Source organism: Cydia fagiglandana, chromosome 26, assembly GCF_963556715.1.
Source record: "Cydia fagiglandana chromosome 26, ilCydFagi1.1, whole genome shotgun sequence".
Lineage (NCBI taxonomy): Eukaryota > Metazoa > Arthropoda > Insecta > Lepidoptera > Tortricidae > Cydia > Cydia fagiglandana.
Genome location: NC_085957.1, coordinates 7,383,654 through 7,400,046, shown reverse-complemented (window position 1 = coordinate 7,400,046; position 16,393 = coordinate 7,383,654). Strand labels below are relative to the sequence as shown.

The 16,393-nt window shown below is 43.8% G+C and overlaps 1 protein-coding gene across 1 annotated transcript in view; it reads left to right on the top strand.

The window, feature by feature from the left end:
• LOC134677346 (uncharacterized) overlaps nt 1-16,393 on the top strand; it is a 47,836-nt gene that overhangs the window by 15,182 nt on the left and 16,261 nt on the right. Inside the window, exons 2-3 of the mRNA XM_063535781.1 lie at nt 11,956-12,079; nt 12,864-13,031. Of these exons, the coding sequence (XP_063391851.1) occupies nt 11,956-12,079; nt 12,864-13,031 (292 nt within the window). The remainder of the gene's footprint in view (nt 1-11,955; nt 12,080-12,863; nt 13,032-16,393) is intronic.

Below are 16,393 nucleotides of genomic sequence, written 5' to 3'. Positions count from 1 at the left end.
TACTAAAGTTACTCTCGTCAAGTCTTTCTTAACTAGAATAATCTTCATTTGGTTTGGTCGCATGCAATAAATCAGCCATTGGTTTGCTGAAAAATGCCAATACCCGACGCATTACCTTATGGAATATCTAAGGTCATTGAACCTCAATGCCGCTTGTCTTCAATGGCAACCAAAATATATTATTGATAAGAAATAGACGATTTATAATATCTTTACCCCAAAATATTATTAGTTTATCCTAACTGTTCCATCATCATCATGCCTCATCATGTAACTTAACCACAAGGTACCTTTTCATTACATACAAATTATTGGTCTTTTTTAAGATTATTATGACGAAGAACCAATTAAATTTGTGGCAGTTTAATGTAAATTAATATTTTCTATTCATAAAAGATAAAAGCTTCAATGTGATTGATGTTTTGTAGTGATGTATTATTAGATTTATTTCCATAAGGTACCTTTTCGTAAATGTATGGAGCAAATACTGTTATTGTTATATAAGTTTAAAGTGGCATAAGGGGTTAAATATAGTATTTAGTTGGGGTTTTAGGATTTATTTCATTTGAATGACAGAATTTCTTTCATATTATGTGCTCAGAAAAATTGATTGTGTGTTACATTAAAAGTAAAAATATTCAATTATCTGATTTTATATGAAAAAGTCAGAAAATACATTTTCACCTCTAAATCGGTATTGTTTTTTGCTTAAACTGTCTCTCAGTGTCGTTTTCTAATAGATAAAATTTAAATCTAGAGAGCTCATTGCAATCAATCGTGAAAATGAAATAAAACTTTATTTTCAAGAGACTGGTTAGTATACACATAAATCAGTCGATATCAAAGGTTTCTATTTGCATTACAGAACAAGTCGCAACATTTTTTAAATCTCAGATATATAAGGTATTATTATTTGTAGTTTGTGTACAAAAAGTAAACAAACAAATAAGTATTGCAAATAAACAGAAAGACAAAATTGGACCTCATGCCAGAAATCTTATAAACGAACGAAAATTACTTCTAGAAGACAGAAAAAGTAATAGAGCTGCAATATCACAACTAAGCAAACAAATTAACCTCAGCATCAAAAAACACAAGAAGCAGATACAATCTGAAACATTCAAATTTCATCTGGAACAAACAGGAGGGACAGCGAAAGCAATGAAGGAAATGCAGGAATATAGTAGCTGGATACCGAGCATGAGAAACAGAAGAACCAAAAAATTTGAAACAAAACGTAAGAATATCTCAAAAGCTGCCACACAATTCTATAAAGAATTATATGACTGTGAAGATACGACCCCCCCAAACTTAAAGCCACTATATCAACTCGACGAGGAGATAATACCACCAATAGAAGAAAATGAAGTTATTAAAGCTGTGTCAACTCAAAAAAATGGAAAAGCAACTGGCGAAGATCAAATCTCTAACGAACTTCTTAAATGTACACTCCCAGCATCACTCAGAAGCATCGTCACGTTATTCAATGAGATCCTTCAGAAAGAAGAAATACCTAAACAATGGACTACCTCCACTATCATCTTACTACACAAGAAAGGCGACAGAAACGACGTCGGCAATTATAGGCCCATCAGCCTCATGTCAAACCTATACAAGATATTTTCCAAAATCATACTACAACGCATAGAAAAAGTGTTAGATGAAAACCAACCCAAGGAGCAAGCGGGTTTTAGGAAAGGCTTTACAACAATAGACCATATTCATACCATTAAACAAATAATAGAAAAGAGCAATGAGTATGGTAAAAAATACTACCTAGCTTTTATAGATTACAGCAAGGCCTTCGACTCCCTACTCCACAGCTATATATGGGAAGCGCTGAAAATGCAAAACGTCCAGAACAAATATATAAGAATAATCAGCAATATATACAAATGCATAACAGCAAAAATAAAACTAGAAACAGTAGGCGAGGAATTCAAACTGAAAAAAGGAGTGAGACAAGGAGACCCACTGTCACCTAAATTGTTCTCAGCAACTTTAGAACAGGTATTTAGAAACCTCAACTGGAAAGAATATGGTTTAAAAATAGATGAAAGGTTGCTGAGCCACTTGCGATTTGCTGATGATCTCATACTTCTCTCGGAAAACACAGATGACTTGCAGGAAATGCTTCACCAACTTTCTTATGAAAGCAGGAAAGTGGGACTGGAAATCAACACCGAAAAAACTAAACTTATGACAAATGGACAAAAAATTGAAATGTCAATAAACAACAACATAATAGAATACGTAAATGAATACACATATTTAGGACAAATAATTTCTCCAGAACACCAGAATGACAAGGAAACAGAAAACAGAGTGTGTATTGCATGGAAAAAATACTGGTCATGGAAAGAGGTTATGAAGAACCCGGAAATCCCACTAAAACACAAAAGTAAACTGTTCAACTCTTGCATCCTCCCTAGCATGACATATGGTTGCCAAACGTGGGCCTTAACACAAAAAAAAAGGAAATCCCTAGAAGTATGTCAACACAACATAGAGAGAAGTATTCTCAACATCAAAAAGAAAGACAAAATAAGACTAAGCACCATAAGAAAAAACACAAATTTAAGGGATGTATCCTACGTAACAGATAGCCTAAAATGGAAATGGACCGGACACATGCTCAGAGAGCCAGGACAAAAATGGTCAAAAATTGTTACAACCTGGTACCCCAAAGACGGGAAGAGGAAAAGAGGCAGACCATACCGCAGATGGGAAGACGACATTAGAGCTATCGCTGGACCAACATGGACATGGACAAGAAGAGCAACGAACAGAGAGGAATGGAAGGTCTTAGGGGAGGCCTATGCCGGGAGGCAAGTCGACCGATGTCAACTCTAACAAAAATGACAAACAACCTTATTCTAAATATTCAAAAATTATAATAATTAGTAACAATAAATGTAGACACAAACAATAATAATAATAGTGTAATATGTTTGACTAATATGAATAATTTGACAAATATCCAATAACATGACAAATATCCAATAACATGACAAAATGTACCATTTAAAAATTTAAGGTCGAAATAAAAGGCTATTTTATTTATTTTTATTTTTATTATTTGTAGTCAACTATGTAACTTACTTCAGGAACATAGTTTTTTAGGCGGCTAAACTTAAAACTTCTGTATCGTAAAGTTGCTCATTTCACAACATTATTTTTAAAAAAATCATATCTCTTCTTTTGTATTATCGATAGCTTATTTATTGTAGATTACTGGGGTAAGCATAACTCCATACCCGCCATAAGGTACCTTTGACCGTGGGACGTCACAAATAAAGGGGTCACTTTTGAGATGAATGATAAATAGAAGAAAAAAACACTATATCTTGTTATATATCGAATTAAGGGGCTCATTGTGAGAACCTCAGATATATTTTTTCATAATTTTAAAATAAATAGTTTAGAAGTTATTTAAGAAAATACGCAAAAAATGACCATTCCCCCCCCCTTATCTCCGAAACTACTGGGTCTAAAATTATGAAAAAAATACACATATTAGCTCTTTTCCTATAGAAGCCAGAAAAACCTATTAGAAATGTGCAGTCAAGCGTGAGTCGGACTTAAGTACCTAGTTTTCCGATCCCTACGGGTTTTTTAAAGACATTTTACTCATATATATTGTTAAAATTGTGTAATGTACGGAACCCTTGGAACGCGAGTCCGATTCGCATTTGGGTGGTTTTTGTATTATACTTACAGTAGTTCTTGTAGAAATGAAACGGCCAAGCCACATACTTTTGGTGTAGGGCTAGTAAAGTTAGAGGGCTTGTAGAGTTAGAAGCTTGGCAAGAGATCTGATAACTTTTTGACAGTGCGAGCCTTATGGTTTCGTTTGGGCAACATTTTACATCAAAATGTTTTTGGTGGGATTTCACTTCTTTTTGTAAGTTGCTTATGACAATCTTCCATGCCCTAATTTAAAGGGTTGGGGGTGATTTACTATTAAAAATCCTGAAATAAGTATCTGGGGGCATTTGTTACACAATGTACTTCTTACTGATTCCCCATATAAACCCTTCACCCCGTAAGGGTAAACTTTGGAGTTAAAATCTGCCTTCACCCCGTAAGGGTAAACTTTGAGGTTGAAATCTATTCTATATCCTTCCCCATAACAATACCTATCTACATACCAAATTTCAACTAAATCGGTTCAGCGATTATTGATTCCCCATACAAAATTAAACCCCCTCTTCATCCCCTTAGGTATAAAAAATTTCAAGTTTTTGAATTTATTTGTTGTTTGTGTACTAAAACTATCTTACATACCAAATTTCAGCTTCTTAGAGGACTTCAGGAAGTACCCGGTATTGATGATCATCAAGTGAGTGAGTCAGTGACGAAATCGAAGTTTTTAGATATGAATAAAATCTAAAGTATAAGAGCTATGCAATTGATATGCTTAATAAGTCCGAGAACTTTGTTTATCTGGTATAATCCAACCCCAAGTTATGAGGGTTCCAAAAAACGACGAAGCGCTTCGAGAAAAGGTAGATAGTGCCCTTGCGCTTTGCTCGTCTTGGCAGGGGCACTGCCGTGCCCCCAGATGTTAAAAGATGATACTACTATAACTAATAAAGATTTATGTTTAGTTACCTACTATTTTCGCGTAAACTAGACAATTTTTATATCTTTAGTTATTAAGGCCCAAAATAATTATTTTCACTTATTATAAATAAATCCTCCTGTTATGAAGTATCAAATATTGTTATTTATATATGTATAACTCTTAAGTTAAAAACAATAAAATCTGTTATTACCTACTGTCAAAATGATTATTTTTTGCGGGATTAAGTAATACACTGCTAGTGTTCAATAAGGCCCATAATAGGACTTTTAAGGTATATTTTCCAAGAGTATCGTAATATTTTTATAACTATTTTGGTATAATGAAGAAACTTAAATAAATGAGAAACCTATTTGAATGAGTTTTTCATACTTCATATCCTGTTTATTAAAAAAAAACCATTTTAATTTAAGGTGGGCTGTATATAGGCATATACGGCCCACACGGAATATACAATAAGGTAAGTGGCCTCACTTACCTTATTGTATATTCAGGATGTATACCGTGTAATATTGAGCAGTTGGTTTATAATATACATATTATGATATTGACCTTGAATAGGACAGGACATGACAATAGGAACCAGAAATAGGTATAGTTGGTCAAACCATTTGTCAGTAAATAAAAACAAAAAACTATATTCATCCTTTTCTTTTGGGTGCTAGTACTAGTGTAAGTCAAAGATAGTATGATGATTCTCTCTGTCTATGTTTGAAATGAGACGTTCTTTTTACAAACTATGTATAGTAAAAAATAGTTGTGAAAATCTTGTACATTTTTATTACAATATTAGTCAAGATAATGAAATATAGCTGGTCAAGCAAATCTTGTCACTAAAAAAAGGCGCGAAACACAAATTTTCTATGGGACGATATCCCTTCGCGCCTACATTTTTCAAATTTGCCGCCTCTTTCTACTGCCAAGATCTGATTGACCAGCTGTAGGTATTTTTACGTAATAAGATATTTTAATTTCACGTAATGTCCGCATCTAATTTACCGTGCACATGTAGCACGGTAAACAAACAAATGAATGATAAGAAAAGACAGACAGTGTTACTGAGCGGGAGGTGGGGCGAGGGGCGAAGTATAGGTAGGCTATGATAGGCTCTCGAGCGCCGCGCCGGCGACTGACGGACCAGCGCGGCGTATGTATGAATTTCGCGCCTTTTTAACTAGATTTTACTATTACAATGCAAGCTACACGCAGAAATTTCTTACTTTCCATAATATGGCTGCGTATATTATTTTATAGTAATAGACTTATTTTTACAGACTCTAATTCAATATTAGATCTTATAGGACAAAAAACGCATATGAATTCTAGAGCATATATCTTATTCTTCTAGCTTTTTAGCTTGCCTATTATCTTAAAAAATGAGATATGTTGTTGTGGATTTATTAAACTTTAATTCAATATCGACAAAATAATAAGCTAATTGTAGTTTGACAAAGAAGCACGTTAAAAAAATTTCTAATAATTTTACATTATAAAGCGTCATACATATTATAAACAATGGAACTTAAACATTGCACTTTAATTCAATATTAAAAAATCATTACTAAAAATATATAAATACCTAATTTATATCTAACGCTCGTTCTAACTTTTCATCATATATTGCAAATATGCTTAAAAATATGTCCCATATCAGATAAGTATCACTTTTTCAACTTTAGAATTATCAAAACTTATAGTGCAAAAATCCGGTCCCACTATTGAGCTAATATGTGTTTGCTTTGTTCCATACATTTCGGTATATCAACGATTTGGCATGTTGCTTTCGATACGCAAGTGAGCAAATATTGGGTATGTGCGTAATGCATGTAGGAGGTACATAAATAAATCTCTACTTTTTAGGGTTCCGTACCCAAGTGTAAAACGGGACCCTATTACTAAGACTTCGCTGTCCGTCCGTCCGTCCGTCCGTCCGTCTGTCACCAGGCTGTATCTCACGAACCGTGATAGCTAGACAGTTGAAATTTTGACAGATGATGTATTTCTGTTGCCGCTATAACAACAAATACTAAAAACAGAATAAAATAAAGATTTAAATAGGGCTCCCATACAACAAACGTGATTTTTTGGCCAAAGTTAAGCAACGTCGCGCGTCGGGAGTGGTCAGTACTTGGATGGGTGACCGTTTTTTTTTTGCTTTTTTTTTTGCATTATAATGGTACGGAACCCGTCGTGCGCGAGTCCGACTCGCACTTGCCCGGTTTTTTCAAAAACTCACGAGTAGTCAAAAGATGTAGCATTTAATCCACACGTGTTTACCGGGCCAAATCAGCTTTTTTACTAAGGGGTCATCCATTAATTACATCACACGTTTAGGGGAGGGAGGGGGTCAAGAAAATGTGACATATTGTGACATGGGGGAGGGGGGAGGCACAAACTTTGTGACGTCACTTTAACTTCATCAGTAACCGAAAATTTATTTAAATTATTTTATTCGCTGTACATTTAAATAACAAGTTCTTAAAACGATAGTCGTTTTTATTCGTTTGATTTTCTTTCCTAAGCAGTTTTGGGTTATAAAATTACTAATATTTATATCGTCAAAAATATTTTGATAAAATATTAATAATACTTAGGTATTTACTTAATTCGATTTGGCGATTTCGTAGAAAAAATGTGACGTCACACTAGGGGGGTTTGCCAAATGTGACCAAGTGTGACAAGGAGGGGGGGAGGGGTCAAAAAACCTAGAAATTCGTGTGACGTAATTAATGGATGACCCCTAACACTAAATAAGATGTTTTCAGAGATAATTCGGGAGTGACGACCGCGAGTCCTTTTCATGACTCAATGTGATGTATCTTTAGGATTCCAGAAACGTGACTGGGTGGTATTGATATATTTATATATAACTAGGGAACAAATAAAATTATAAGTTTACTTGCGTTTATTAGCAAATGTATGAACTCGCAGTGGTGGCCGAGTGGATATGACGCCCGACTTTCAATCCGGAGGTCGCGGGTTCAAATCCCGGCTCGTACCAATGAGTTTTTCGGAACTTATGTACGAAATATCATTTGATATTTACCACTAGTTTTTCGGTGAAGGAAAACATCGTGAGGAAACCTGCATACATCTGCGAAGAAATTCAAAGGTGTATGTGAAGTCCCCAATCCGCATTGGGCTAGCGTGGGGACTAATATATGAGAGGAGGCCTGTGCTCAGCAGTGGGTAGGGCATGCAGTACCGGTCCCGGTACCAAGAATTTCATTTCCCGGTTCTGGGCATGGCCGGAACCGGGATTCCCGGTTCTTCCCGGTTCTCAAGGAATCTTTTGATTACTTTTAAGAAATTGTTTCTGTTAGCGTACAATCTTTATGAATGACTTATTTTCATATAAATAATTGCATAGGAATTAATAAATGACTTATTTTATTATAAACAAACACTTAATTGGCGTTCCAACCTATTTTACGAAATTTACCGGCATACATTGCCTCCGTCTGGGCCGAGCCACACGGCCGTAGCGTAGTCGATGCACTCAGCACTATATGACGGCACGGCCTGCCTGCACGAATGCCTACTTTACTAGGTTAGTTTTACGGGTTATTTGGGTCCCCCGTTTCATAGCACCATTATTAAATGTTATATAATGTCCCGAGCTAAATTACTAAAACATTACTACTATTGAAATGAGAATAAATAGTCATATGATGAGAACCGGGAAGTACCGGTACCGGGTCTTCAGTACCGGTTCTTTTGACACCATAAAATTCCCGGGAATTCCCGGGAATATGAGGACCGGGAATCCCCGGGAGCATGCCCTAGCAGTGGGACATATATAGGCTGAAATGATGAATGATGAATGATGTATGAACTCGCACTAAACTAGTCAATGATGTGTGATTATGAGATCACCAATGCATGATATGGAGAAGTGTATCATCTTGGGGCGAATGAATGGCAAACGCGCTCAGGGTGGGGCTCGTAAGAGATGGTCTGACGCCATGAAGAAGACGAGTGGCGGCAGCCTGCAACGTGCGGTCCAGTTGGCTTATGACCGCAATCAATGGAGAGATGTTGCATGTGGTCGCGATCCTCAGCATTGAGGGAACGAGGTCCGAGGAAGAAGAATCAATGATGTATAAACAGGCCATAATACAAATCAATATCATGTAGCTAGGGTTGCCAGATGGTCAGGATTTGGCGGGATTCTTCCGATTTTTAGCATGTGTTCCCGATTCCCGACAAAGTGCAAACTGTCCCGAAAAACAGCTTCACGTTATAAAACAACAATTTCAAGTTCCGAACTGTCGTCGAGCGAGCGAGTTGACGTAGTGCCAATAATGTAAAATATCGTTGTTTTTAATACAGTTACTTTTGAATGTATTTTATTTTCCCGACTTAAGTCCCAAAATCCCGAAAAATTAATATTGTTTCCCGATAATAGCGCCTTTTGGATCTGGCAACACTACATGTAGCCAACCCTAAAACTAGATAGTCCGTTAAGGGGCCCACTCATTAACAGTACCGGATGGTATCTGCCTGTCAGTCGTTCGGAACTGTCAACTTTTTGTTCTAACTGACAGGCCGAATCCGTCCGGCGGACTGTTAAACAGTGGGGCCCTTAACACCTAGGATTACCTGACGTCAGGAATTTTCCTGATATGTCAGGAATTTTTGCATTTTGTCAGGAATGCGGCCGGAATACTAAAATGTCAGGAATTTTAGTGAATTATCAGACTTTTCTATTATATACCTAAAAAGGTACATTATTCAAATTAACTTACATATGTACATTCAAAACTTACCTAAATCAGGGGTGCGAAACTCCTGACTTCGGTCAAACTCGGCTCCGCTCGGCTCAGCATTGCTCCGAGCAATTATTAGGGTTGGCACCAATTGACTTCCTTTTGCGTGCACGACCACAGATAAGATAATCATTTGATTTTTGACAACCTTAAATAGCCGAAAGGGATAGTGCCATATATTAGAAAGAGACAGCATCATTCGACCCTGAACCGCTGTCAAACTTCGTTTTTGAAGGAAATTTCCTTTCTGTACGATAGTACTTTTAATTCTGTGCCTAAATTCAAAACAATAAACAGTTTATCAAGCGTACATAGATGTCGCTTACGGCTAGCCCCCTTCTCCCCCCCCCCCACGCCGATATGAGCGTCAGGAAAAATATTCGCTAATCAAGAATTTTGTCAGGAAATTCCAAAGGACCCCGGACCTAAAGTATGGAAAATGTGGTTTCAGTTAAATATTTTGAGATTTTGATATGTTATAGATTTCAGAGTCCAGAACAAAAGTCTCTAAGGTTGCTACCACTGTTGCCGAGTCCCTTGTGTGTCGACTGATTTTGTACTAGATAACAAAGTATTACTCTCCGATGGTCCCGGGTTCGAATCCTGGTAAGGGCATTTATTTGTATAATGATACAGATATTTGTTCCTGAGTCATGGGTGTTTTCTATGTATTTAAGTATTTATATATTAAATATATCGTTGTCTGAGTACCCACAACACAAGCCTTCTTGAGCTTACCGTGGTGCTTAGTCAATTTGTGTAAAAATGTCCTATAATTTATATTTATTTATTTATTACTAGTATTAGCACCCCTAGATCCTTGATTCAGGAGTCTGAAATCTATAACATATCGAGTCGAAAGTGTTTTTGTGTGACGTCCGTGTCTTTGAACGGACCAATCAGGGCACGGGACTTCGCTCACCTCGTCCCGCGCACCCTCGCATTTTTGGCATCATCGGTTGCATGGAATAATTGCTCTAAACACGGTCTAGTGGATTCCTAGTCTATGCCCTATTAACACGTGACCAATAATATCATCTTACTATAGTTTGCCTTCCCTCTCGGTCCCACTTTTTGGCCGTAGTACTCCGTAATACAATTACTAGAGATGCAACGGACAGTTGTTTGGCCGGATACGAGTACCGGATATTCGGCATGACCATCGGCCGAATATCCGGTATCCGGCCGCCGAATATTCAACCAGCGGAACTATACCTACATTTCGGTTTTTTAGGTGCGCATTCTGCAGGTTTGACCTGTTTCCTAGTAAACGTTCGCGCGGACTCATTTCTAGGTTCGAAATGCGTGCGCGTGCAAGTTAGTGGAATTATTAAACTGTTTTAACTTAATAAACAAGTACGATAATGACCGTGTCTGTTTCTTAAATCCAATTTGTATACTCCGAAATCAAGCAATGTTACTATCGGGTATCCGGCCGGTTGTAGGTCACCATCCGGTATCCGGCCGGATAGTAAAATAATTACCGGTTGGGCCGGATACCGAATAGTAACCGGATACCAGATAGTAACCGGATAACGGATTGTAACCGGATATCCGGTGAATCTCTACTAAAAATAACTGCTCTCTACGTTTTTCTATTAATCCCTAGAGGATGGATGCTTTATTTCATGCACCGGATATCCGGGTGCATCTCTAACAATTACCTCTAGCCTCGTGCCGCCCACCATACAAAATTATAGCCAAGGAAGTTAGAATCTTGTTGTATTTTCAATTGGGTTGAATTTCATTTGTTCGAAAATTTTACGATACAAACGAAATGCTACCTTCTTTGTTTTTAATGAAGGTTGACATTCCATCGAAACTGAGTGTACATCCTATTGTACATTGGGCGGCACGAGGCTAGATGTAGGTCGCGTGAGAGGGACAGCGTCAGAGGGGGACGGAAGAGGTTGTTGCATGCAGCCTGTTGCATTATCGATCCGCCCGGGAGAGCTATTTATAAAGGCTTTCGTGTTTTTGTTTATTTCGTACTCGAACCAAAGGTTGAGTGCTTGCGTCAGAGATAAAGTACCCCATCACATGTATTGGAGCGCTCATATTGCTCAGAATTATCTGAACAAGCATTTTAACGACTTGATAATGGACGCTTTGTTCAGATATTTGTAAATACATTGGCTATAGTACTATAACTCTGCATCTTTTAGGTATTTCAATAAAAGTAAACAAACCATTTGTACATTTTCGGGTAGTTATAACATTTATTGGTTAACCGACCAAATACAAAACCGCCTGGATCTGTCACTGAATGACCCGTCTTTAACCTACATTGTTTCATCAGGTAATGTTTTCATCTACCCTCAACTGGCTTAAGGAGCCATTTGAAGGTAGATTTTGTTTACTTTTATTAATACCTAAAGATACAGACAATAATAATATCGGTGCATCGTTAAGGGGTGATTAACAGTCCGCCGGACGGTATCGGCCTGTCAGTTGTTCGGAACTGTCAAAATTTTGTTCTCACTGACAGGCCGATACCGTCCGGCGGACTGTTAATCAGTGGGCCCCTTTAATAATGACGTAAGCGCCATCGACAATAAGGTCCCTTTTTATTGATAACGTCATCTATTTTTTTGTTTACAGAAACACCACCTTCAAAGCGTTACCCTAACGGGGTCCAAGGGGTCCAACTCTTGGACCTCTCAGATGACGTCCTACTGATGATATTGCGGTACCTCACGCCAAGAGACCTCAGAGCGTTGGGATAGTAAGTACTACCCCCCTTATTCATAAACTATTACTAAAGTTGAGAAGCCGATAATAATCGTTTGTCCCTTTCCGACGTATTGGTATGATGGAAAGGGACAAACGATCGTTATCGGCTTGTCAACTTTAGTAAACGTTTATGAATAAGGGAGTCCGTTTATATGTATTACTTCAATCTACCGTCATACAAAATATTACACATACTATGAACAATGGTAAAGAAAAAAACTGTTTTCTTTCCCTTTCAAGGAACAAAAGAGATAAACTTGTTATTTTTTCTCTCACTGCACCATTGTGTTTTGGCCCTATGGTTGAAAATATTTAGTTTTATTTTATTTTTATTTTTATTCTATGTAATTACTATTTACTTATCAAGTAAGAAAAGTAAATAGTAGTTTGTGTTACAAGGGATCAAAATGATATATTTCTGTCAAGGGCGTACATTCAATCCTGAGCGTAATGAGGGATTCAAGTGTTAACGCCCAAGACGAAATAATTACTGCTTTTCACATCAACTATGAGGAAAATAAAAAAAATCTTAGTGTTGACACAATCTGATGCTTAAACAGATTATTTAAGCTAAAAAAATAATGTGCAATAATTTTTTTAAAATAGTGTGCTTGAACAGAAAAGTGTTACTTTTATCCCTCCTAGCAGGGAGGAAAAGTGCCACTTTGATAGGGAAATAGGCGTGATTATATGTATGTATGTATGTATGATCCCTCCTAGCAGGCAAGAAAAAGCTCTTTTCCGAATAGGTGTTGTGAAAAAAATATTGTTTGCAGTACCTGCCCTCGCCTAGGCGCGCTCATACTGGACCGCTCTCTCTGGCAAACCGTAGACGGGCGCGCGCAGCCGTGGGGCCGGGCGCGCCTCCGCTGGTACCTAGCGCGCGCGCTGCACGCGGGCACGCGCGAGCTGCTGGTCAGCGGCTACGCGAGGGAGGCGAGAGAGTGAGTAGCTAGTGTATACTGGGCCGGTTGCTATGGCAACAGTAGGCGTGGGGCCGCGCGCGCCTCCGCTGGTACCTAGCGCGCGCGCTGCACGCGGGCACGCGCGAGCTGGTGGTCAGCGGCTACGCGAGGGAGGCGAGAGAGTGAGTAGCTAGTGTATACTGGGCCGGTTGCTATGGCAACAGTAGCCGTGGGGCCGCGCGCGCCTCCGCTGGTACCTAGCGCGCGCGCTGCACGCGGGCACGCGCAAGCTGCTGGTCAGCGGCTACGCGAGGGAGGCGAGAGAGTGAGTAGCTAGTGTATACTGGGCCGGTTGCTATGGCAACAGTAGGCGTGGGGCCGCGCGCGCCTCCGCTGGTACCTAGCGCGCGCGCTGCACGCGGGCACGCGCGAGCTGCTGGTCAGCGGCTACGCGAGGGAGGCGAGAGAGTGAGTAGCTAATAGTGTATACTGGGCCGGTTGCTATGGCAACAGTAGGCGTGGGGCCGCGCGCGCCTCCGCTGGTACCTAGCGCGCGCGCTGCACGCGGGCACGCGCTATCTGCTAGTCAGCGGCTACGCGAGGGAGGCGAGAGAGTGAGTAGCTAGTGTATACTGGGCCGGTTGCTATGGCAACAGTAGGCGTGGGGCCGCGCGCGCCTCCGCTGGTACCTAGCGCGCGCGCTACACGCGGGCACGCGCGAGCTGCTGGTCAGCGGCTACGCGAGGGAGGCGAGAGAGTGAGTAGCTAGTGTATACTGGGCCGGTTGCTATGGCAACAGTAGGCGTGGGGCCGCGCGCGCCTCCGCTGGTACCTAGTGCGCGCGCTGCACGCGGGCACGCGCTAGCTGCTGGTCAGCGGCTACGCGAGGGAGGCGAGAGAGTGAGTAGCTAGTGTATACTGGGCCGGTTGCTATGGCAACAGTAGGCGTGGGGCCGCGCGCGCCTCCGCTGGTACCTAGCGCGCGCGCTGCACGCGGGCACGCGCGAGCTGCTGGTCAGCGGCTACGCGAGGGAGGCGAGAGAGTGAGTAGCTAGTGTATACTGGGCCGGTTGCTATGGCAACAGTAGGCGTGGGGCCGCGCGCGCCTCCGCTGGTACCTAGTGCGCGCGCTGCACGCGGGCACGCGCTAGCTGCTGGTCAGCGGCTACGCGAGGGAGGCGAGAGAGTGAGTAGCTAGTGTTAACTGGGCCGGTTGCTATGGCAACAGTAGGCGTGGGGCCGCGCGCGCCTCCGCTGGTACCTAGCGCGCGCGCTACACGCGGGCACGCGCGAGCTGCTGGTCAGCGGCTACGCGAGGGAGGCGAGAGAGTGAGTAGCTAGTGTATACTGGGCCGGTTGCTATGGCAACAGTAGGCGTGGGGCCGCGCGCGCCTCCGCTGGTACCTAGTGCGCGCGCTGCACGCGGGCACGCGCTAGCTGCTGGTCAGCGGCTACGCGAGGGAGGCGAGAGAGTGAGTAGCTAGTGTATACTGGGCCGGTTGCTATGGCAACAGTAGGCGTGGGGCCGCGCGCGCCTCCGCTGGTACCTAGCGCGCGCGCTGCACGCGGGCACGCGCGAGCTGCTGGTCAGCGGCTACGCGAGGGAGGCGAGAGAGTGAGTAGCTAGTGTATACTGGGCCGGTTGCTATGGCAACAGTAGGCGTGGGGCCGCGCGCGCCTCCGCTGGTACCTAGCGCGCGCGCTGCACGCGGGCACGCGCTAGCTGCTGGTCAGCGGCTACGCGAGGGAGGCGAGAGAGTGAGTAGCTAGTGTATACTGGGCCGGTTGCTATGGCAACAGTAGGCGTGGGGCCGCGCGCGCCTCCGCTGGTACCTAGCGCGCGCGCTGCACGCGGGCACGCGCGAGCTGCTGGTCAGCGGCTACGCGAGGGAGGCGAGAGAGTGAGTAGCTAGTGTATACTGGGCCGGTTGCTATGGCAACAGTAGGCGTGGGGCCGCGCGCGCCTCCGCTGGTACCTAGCGCGCGCGCTGCACGCGGGCACGCGCTAGCTGCTGGTCAGCGGCTACGCGAGGGAGGCGAGAGAGTGAGTAGCTAGTGTATACTGGGCCGGTTGCTATGGCAACAGTAGGCGTGGGGCCGCGCGCGCCTCCGCTGGTACCTAGCGCGCGCGCTGCACGCGGGCACGCGCGAGCTGCTGGTCAGCGGCTACGCGAGGGAGGCGAGAGAGTGAGTAGCTAGTGTATTCTGGGCCGGTTGCTATGGCAACAGTAGGCGTGGGGCCGCGCGCGCCTCCGCTGGTACCTAGTGCGCGCGCTGCACGCGGGCACGCGCTAGCTGCTGGTCAGCGGCTACGCGAGGGAGGCGAGAGAGTGAGTAGCTAGTGTATACTGGGCCGGTTGCTATGGCAACAGTAGGCGTGGGGCCGCGCGCGCCTCCGCTGGTACCTAGCGCGCGCGCTGCACGCGGGCACGCGCTAGCTGCTGGTCAGCGGCTACGCGAGGGAGGCGAGAGAGTGAGTAGCTAGTGTATACTGGGCCGGTTGCTATGGCAACAGTAGGCGTGGGGCCGCGCGCGCCTCCGCTGGTACCTAGCGCGCGCGCTGCACGCGGGCACGCGCGAGCTGCTGGTCAGCGGCTACGCGAGGGAGGCGAGAGAGTGAGTAGCTAGTGTATACTGGGCCGGTTGCTATGGCAACAGTAGGCGTGGGGCCGCGCGCGCCTCCGCTGGTACCTAGCGCGCGCGCTGCACGCGGGCACGCGCGAGCTGCTGGTCAGCGGCTACGCGAGGGAGGTGAGAGAGTGAGTAGCTAGTGTATACTGGGCCGGTTGCTATGGCAACAGTAGGCGTGGGGCCGCGCGCGCCTCCGCTGGTACCTAGCGCGCGCGCTGCACGCGGGCACGCGCTAGCTGCTGGTCAGCGGCTACGCGAGGGAGGCGAGAGAGTGAGTAGCTAGTGTATACTGGGCCGGTTGCTATGGCAACAGTAGGCGTGGGGCCGCGCGCGCCTCCGCTGGTACCTAGCGCGCGCGCTGCACGCGGGCACGCGCGAGCTGCTGGTCAGCGGCTACGCGAGGGAGGCGAGAGAGTGAGTAGCTAGTGTATACTGGGCCGGTTGCTATGGCAACAGTAGGCGTGGGGCCGCGCGCGCCTCCGCTGGTACCTAGCGCGCGCGCTGCACGCGGGCACGCGCGAGCTGCTGGTCAGCGGCTACGCGAGGGAGGCGAGAGAGTGAGTAGCTAGTGTATACTGGGCCGGTTGCTATGGCAACAGTAGGCGTGGGGCCGCGCGCGCCTCCGCTGGTACCTAGCGCGCGCGCTGCACGCGGGCACGCGCGAGCTGCTGGTCAGCGGCTACGCGAGGGAGGCGAGAGAGTGAGTAGCTAGTGTATACTGGGCCGGTTGCTATGGCAACAGTAGCCGTGGGGCCGCGCGCGCCTCCGCT